Below are 6670 nucleotides of genomic sequence, written 5' to 3'. Positions count from 1 at the left end.
AAGTCGACTCCGAATCAATGAAACTTGTTTTTTTTTAAACAAATCCCAAGCCGTTTCATGTTGAAGTCAACATGAAACATTAGCATATTGCCCGCCCACTTGTTGATCTTTTCAGTTGGTCTGAATGAAAATGTTAATTCATTCTTTGCCACTAGGTGCCGCTTTTGGAGCGGTAAAATAGCAGTTTCCCCGGTAACGCTGTACACAAACAGCACTGCGCTCACAAACGCTGCTTTAGGCGTTACAGGCGAAATTAAATGAAAATGAGACCAATCACCGCAGATTAGCGTCACACAAAGGAGGGGTTTGGAAAAATGAATCGTTGAGCGAATCGTTTGGGAGTTGTTGAGCAAGTAAGGTAAAAATAAATGCATATTATAAGATAATGAAAGTGTTTTTTGACCTTGCATGCATGTCAACCTGTTGTTGGAGACTCCCAAAACCAAAATATGAACCTTTCATTACCCATAATAGGGGCACTTTAATGGTGACAGCCAATTTGAACATTGCATTTGAAAAAAGCTGCATAAAGATTCTTTAAAAAACAATCTCATTTTGTGTTTTACAGCTAAATAACAGCATACAGGCACTGAATGACATGACAGTGAGAAAATAATGACAAATTTTTCATTTTGGACTAAACTACTCCTTGAAGACTACCAGATTCTTAAAAGTAAAAAAATAAAATGAATCATCACCTTCAGTAACCACGTGAGCACGGAGTCTCTGTACGGAACAAATTTACTCTTGTTTTTTCCTGCGCCCTGCTCCGCCAAGGCTGAAATCACCAGTCCAAGAGTTGTGAGGGACCTGAACACAAAAACATTATGACAAGAACACATCTGAATGTGTGTAAATGATGGAGTGTTGATGTGAAACCAAATAAATAAATTAATACAAAATAAATACATTTATTAAATTAAACGATTAAATGATTGATAGAAATAAATTAAAAATAGCTCAATTTAATCAACCTTATATCAATATGATGGGACCAAAAATGTATTAGAAAAAAATTATAGACAAATGAATAAGTCAAAAAATGACTGAGAAAGCAATTAATTATTCCAATAAATAATTAAAATAAATAAATTAACTAAAAATTGTTTAAATAAATACTTATTCACAAATTCTTCACAAAAAATAGAGTGTCAAAGAAAAAACAGCCAAATATCAGCCAATTAATCAAATTAATTACTTTAGGAACAACAAAGTACAAAATCCCCAACAAGATATAAACAAACGTGTGTGTGTGTGTTTGACCTGTTAATGTTGCTGCCTTCTTTGAGTCTTTCTCCTCCAGCTCCAGTTTTATCAGCTCTCTCACTGCCGGCCAGATCCACCAGACTGAGTTTACTCACCTTCTCTCCACTCGTCTGAAATAACACCATCCACACAATATCACTAGTTGCACCAAACTGAATGACAACAAAAATCCATACGTTTAATTTGACATTTTTTGAAAATGTGATGCTCAGTGCCAAAAAACACTAGTATTGTGCTAGTAATTTTCGCACTGGAAAACACCATTTGCATGCTCTCCTGAAAACATAAATAGCTAGTTATTTTAAATAGATGAGGGAGAGGTCAGTCTGCATCTCACCCCAGTCTTCAGGTCTCGGAGCGTGTGCGTCAGAATGATGTTGAAGACAGCGTGCGAGCGGCTGCTCTCCTCGTTCATGTTCGTGGCCGCCACAGTGCGGGATTTATTCCCCTCCGACATCAGAGACTCGATGTCCTGAAATACAAAACCAAAGCTGGTCAAAATCTTCCCACTTCAGCACTGAGAGTGTTAACGTAGGTGAAGGTGTCGGAAGAACCTTGTAGCTGGTCACAGCGAGGCGGGACAGACCGTCCACATACGGCCCCAACACCTTATGCTCCCGGACCCTCAACGCCTGCCGGCTCCTGAGAGGAACATCACGCCAATTCGTTTAGAAGAACAACAATGAGTGATTTTTCCAGGTTTTTCATGACTGATGGAACACAGACAATCGAATATGGGCTTTAATTGGAAAACGATCTGCATGTAAGCAGATCTACGGACTCACCCTTTGGGATCCAGAAGGTCTCGCACCTTCTCGTTGTAGATCTCCATGTAGGAGACCTCCACGGTGAAGCTCTCGCCCTCCCTCTGCTCCTGTACGCTGCGCTGGAACAGAGAACTGCAGAGTCGCGGGATCAGGCCCGGCTGCTCGGCCGCTCCCATCATCGTGTACGACTTTCCTGAGCCTACAGACCATCCAGATAAAGCGTGAACCAATCAGAGATCAGATTTTCGTTTAAAGGTACGTTTCTGGACCTTGATCGTGGTAATTACATTGCTGTCTCTGGGAGGGTCAGAGAGCTCTCAGAATTCATCAAAAATATCTTAATTTGTGTTCCGAAGATGAACGGAGGTCTTACGGGTTTGGAACGACATAAGGGTCAGTAATTAATGACAGAATTTAAATTTTTGGGTGAACTATCCCTTTAAACCTTTATAGCCTACTGATATGCAAATGCCTCTAAATGATAAACATGATCAGTGATAAACAAAATGTTGCAGAACAGACTGAAGCAACTTAAATTTACTTAATTTAATTTAATTACTTAATTTTATCATTTAAATTGAATATTGATATTGAAATATTCATATTAAAATGTGAGTCTCAAATCTGAGGCTTTTGAAGAACGTTTGTTTCCAGAAGCTTTACTTTCACTGTTGCTCAGTGGAGGAAGATCTTCCCAAGCTTTGAAAACATCTCAAATCTCTTCTTTTAAGGAATGATTTGTTCATTTCTCAATCATCATTGTATTGCATTGCATTATGTTTTTGAAACTACAGAGCTTTGATCACAAAACTAAGCATTTAAATCTCATCTAACTAAGACATATTATTGGCGATATAGAGTGACAACTGATTTTTATATGCATTTTTTGTAAGTAGTCTGATAAAGTGTTATAAAGATCACATTGATTTACATTACCATCAGAATTTCATCTCAATTTTGGCATACAAATATCAGCACTTGCATGTTATCTGAATAAAAGTAAGGTGTCTTTTCCTCGAGTGTAAACTCCATATTCTCACTATATATAATAGTATATGATATATGCAAACTTTTCTTTTTAGAATTTTTAAATATTTTGTCTAAAGGTTAAAAACGAAGTTTTTCTTACTATTATTTCCTATGCAAAGCTTTACAAGGTTACATTTGTTTTTATTTGCTTTAGCATTTTGTTTGATGCACAACAAGCACATATCCAAGAGTGAGTTATGTGCTGGGAAACAGTAAGTAGTTCTGCTTAAACCTTTCATGGAGACTAAAATCTTTAAATGAATTTTCGCATTGATAGCTTTCCAGCAAATCTAACTGTACCTGTTTGCCCATATGCAAATATACAGGCGTTGTATCCTTGGAAAGCGCTGTCCAAAAGACTCTCTCCAAGACACTGAAACACCACATCCTGACCTATGAGTTACACATGAGAACACTGCAAATGAGAATAACTGGCATGCATTATAAAATCAATTCAAAATACAGGAAAACTTCACCCTGAAATTAAAATGAACTCACAATCAGGCCATCCAAGATGTAGATGAGTTTGTTTCTTCATCAGATTTGGAGAAATGTAGCATTGCATCAGTGTCTCAGCAATGGATGCTCTGCAGTGAATGGGTGCCGTCAGAATGAGAGTCCAAACAGCTGATAAAAACATCACAATAATCCACAAGTAATCCACACCACTCCAGTCCATCTATTAATGTCTTGAGAAGACAAAAGCTGAGTGTTTGTAAGAAATAAATCTATCATTAAGGCATTTCTGACTTCAAACCATTGCTTTCGGCTAAAATACAAGTCCTTTATCTATAACATTGCCTTCACCAGTCGTCTGGTCTGAATCAGGAGAGAAATCTGCACAGATCAAGCACCGTTTACAAGCAATAACAGTCCAAAACAGATCTATACAAATGTGTGGGTGAATTTTTAAGCAAGGGGATGGACTTTTTCAATGGAGAAAGCGTTACTATGGATTATGGACTATTTTAGAAAGAAACAACATGTTTGACATTAAAAACATCTTAACGATGGATTTTTTTCTTATAAAGATGCAGCTTTTCACTTCACAAGACATGGACTGGAGTGGTGTGGATTATTGTGATGTTTTTATCAGCTGTTTGGACTCTCATTCTGACGGCACCCATTCACTGCAGAGGATCCATTGGTGACGAAGTGATGGAATGCTACATTTCTCCAAATCTGTTCTTATGAAGAAACAAACTCATCTACATCTTGAATGGCCTGAATGTGAGTACATTTAAATTTTTAGGTGAACTATTCCTTTAAAGGATTCAATTTAAGCTTTTCAAATGTCCTTTTATTTCCATTGTAAGTGTGTTACTGTAACTGAGATTTTATTTATTATTATTCTAAATAATATGAATGATAATGGTAATGAACAAATGCAGCAACTGCTTGAACCTTTACAAAAGAGCTGATAAACCACAATTGAACAGCTGATTTGATAAAGCAGTTTTACAGGTTTGTCTTTTCTTCAGAAAAGTTCACAAGGAAACACAAGCAGGGAATATTGATGTCTATAAGAGTTTCTATTGCCATCATAAATGATCCCTGATGATTCAGATCACTGCAGTATAAACACATTACAGAGGCTTAGTGATAGTTTCAACAAAAGGGTTGGTCATTATAGCAAAATTAATTATTTTAAATGTCAACAGACCTGCAAATTTGGCTGCCTCAGCTTCATCCATAGACCAGAAGCAATAATCATATGCGAAAACCTAAAACAAAATATTGCAGATGTCTAAAGATTGTGTAACAGATGCATGTCACAAGTTGTAATGAGCTGTCGAAATCCAGTTAAGTTACACACTTTCTGTCATGCACATTATTCATGATAGAGTGATTGTAATGCATTTGTTCACATTAATGTATTGCGAGACCTTACCTTTGGTTTGCTCCTGCGTTCACAAAAGGAAAGAACGAAAAACAACAAAAACACAATATTAGAATATACAGTATATATGAAATGAATACTTTTATTCAGCAATGATCCATTAAATTAATCGAAAGTGAAAGTAAAATCATTTCGATTCTATTTCAAACGAATGCTGAACATGATTTCTGCTGTTGGCGGGAGGACGACGCACAGTCTTGAAGCATTTCAGGAAGATTTCAGAAATGTTGGCCTTATATCAGTCATTATGAGAGAATTACACAGTTAAACCATCCTCTCTGAACCTCCTTCATCTCACATTTTCTTTAATTAAACTCCACCCTGATATCATTTGCATGACAAACAGCATCTGCATGAGTGAGCTGTCTCTACATGTGCTTCATAATGAAAACACAACCTTGCTTTGAAGGATTATTATGGAATTTGAGTAAACTTTTTTGCATAAGCCTGTAAAACCTGTTTGCACGCCAACGCCGCAAACTGCTGCAAGTTACAGCAGAGGTCTGAAACATGACTAGATCAGCGCTGAGAAACTGAGAAAAGCTGGATACGACCGAGGAGACTCCTGCATGAGGAAAGGCTTGTGGAGAAAACAGGCACACCCTTTGTAAAGAGACCAGGAGCAGGAATGGAAGAGGAGACAAAGAGAAGGAATGACAGATAAAAATCTTCCAGCACTGGTTGGCAACCGGCTGGTCTTTAATATTACGAACATGCATGTGCAGTTTGGTGCATGCTGACAGACGGCCAATGCAAAACCGACAGCTGATTTCAGCTGAAGGACAGACGAACCGCTGGATCAGTGACTGAGATATGAAACACTGCTGACTGATGAAGGCTCTGCTGCAAAACCAATAAACTCCTCTTTGTGTTAATGGAGTAAACTGCTAAAAACCACAGCATGCAACATATGCATGGATTAAAACACCAGACAACTGTTATCTGGTTAAAAAAAAGGTACAAAATAACAAGAATAATGTTATAAATACACAATCAATAGGTAAAATTGTTTACATCCATCAAAAGTAAATGCAGCAGCATTATCAAGATAACACAGTTTTTAATGCATGACCAGTCTGAAAGGAATAGTGCACAGAAAAATGTCAGAATTTACTAAGCTTTATGTTGTTCCAAACCTGTATGAGTATTGGTAGCCAAACAGCTGACGGTGCCCATAGACTTCCATAGTGTGGAAATAAATACTATTGAAGTCAACTAGTCACATTCTTCAAAATATCGTCTTTGGTCTTCAACCCTACAATGCCCTACAAACCACCCAAGAACATCTTAGCAACTGCCTAACCACTAAAAACACCTTAACAACCACATAATGCCTTAGAAACCACTCCAAAAATCTTATCAATGGCCTAGCAACACCTTAGCAACTGCCCAGAATACCTTAACAACCACATAATGCCTTAGAAACCACTCCAAAAATCTTATCAATGGCCTAGCAACACCCTAGCAACTGCCCAGAATACCTTAACAACCACATAATGCCCTAGAAAGCACCCTGAAAATCTTATCAACAGCCTAGCAACACCCTAGCAACTGCCCGAGACATCTTAACAACTACATAATGCCCTTGAAACCACTGAGAAAATGTTAGAAACAGCCTAGCAACCACCTAGAACACCCTGACAACCACATAATGCCCTTGAAACCACTCCAAAAATCTAAGCAGTGGCCTAGCAACTACCTGGAACAT

The 6670-nt window shown here is 37.6% G+C and overlaps 1 protein-coding gene across 1 annotated transcript in view; it reads right to left on the bottom strand.

Moving 5' to 3' along the window:
- LOC107704069 (kinesin-like protein KIF13B) overlaps positions 1-6670 on the bottom strand; it is a 38407-nt gene that overhangs the window by 25346 nt on the left and 6391 nt on the right. Inside the window, exons 5-12 of the mRNA XM_016506911.1 lie at positions 4954-4966; positions 4726-4786; positions 3363-3455; positions 2052-2232; positions 1821-1908; positions 1604-1738; positions 1264-1376; positions 699-810 (exon numbers count right to left, since the gene is read on the bottom strand). Of these exons, the coding sequence (XP_016362397.1) occupies positions 699-810; positions 1264-1376; positions 1604-1738; positions 1821-1908; positions 2052-2232; positions 3363-3455; positions 4726-4786; positions 4954-4966 (796 nt within the window). The remainder of the gene's footprint in view (positions 1-698; positions 811-1263; positions 1377-1603; positions 1739-1820; positions 1909-2051; positions 2233-3362; positions 3456-4725; positions 4787-4953; positions 4967-6670) is intronic.

This window comes from Sinocyclocheilus anshuiensis, unplaced genomic scaffold (assembly GCF_001515605.1).
Source record: "Sinocyclocheilus anshuiensis isolate Anshui unplaced genomic scaffold, SAMN03320099.WGS_v1.1 scaffold534, whole genome shotgun sequence".
Classification (NCBI taxonomy): domain Eukaryota; kingdom Metazoa; phylum Chordata; class Actinopteri; order Cypriniformes; family Cyprinidae; genus Sinocyclocheilus; species Sinocyclocheilus anshuiensis.
The sequence above is the reverse complement of the archived record's forward strand: the minus strand, read 5'-3'. Positions and strand labels throughout refer to the sequence as shown.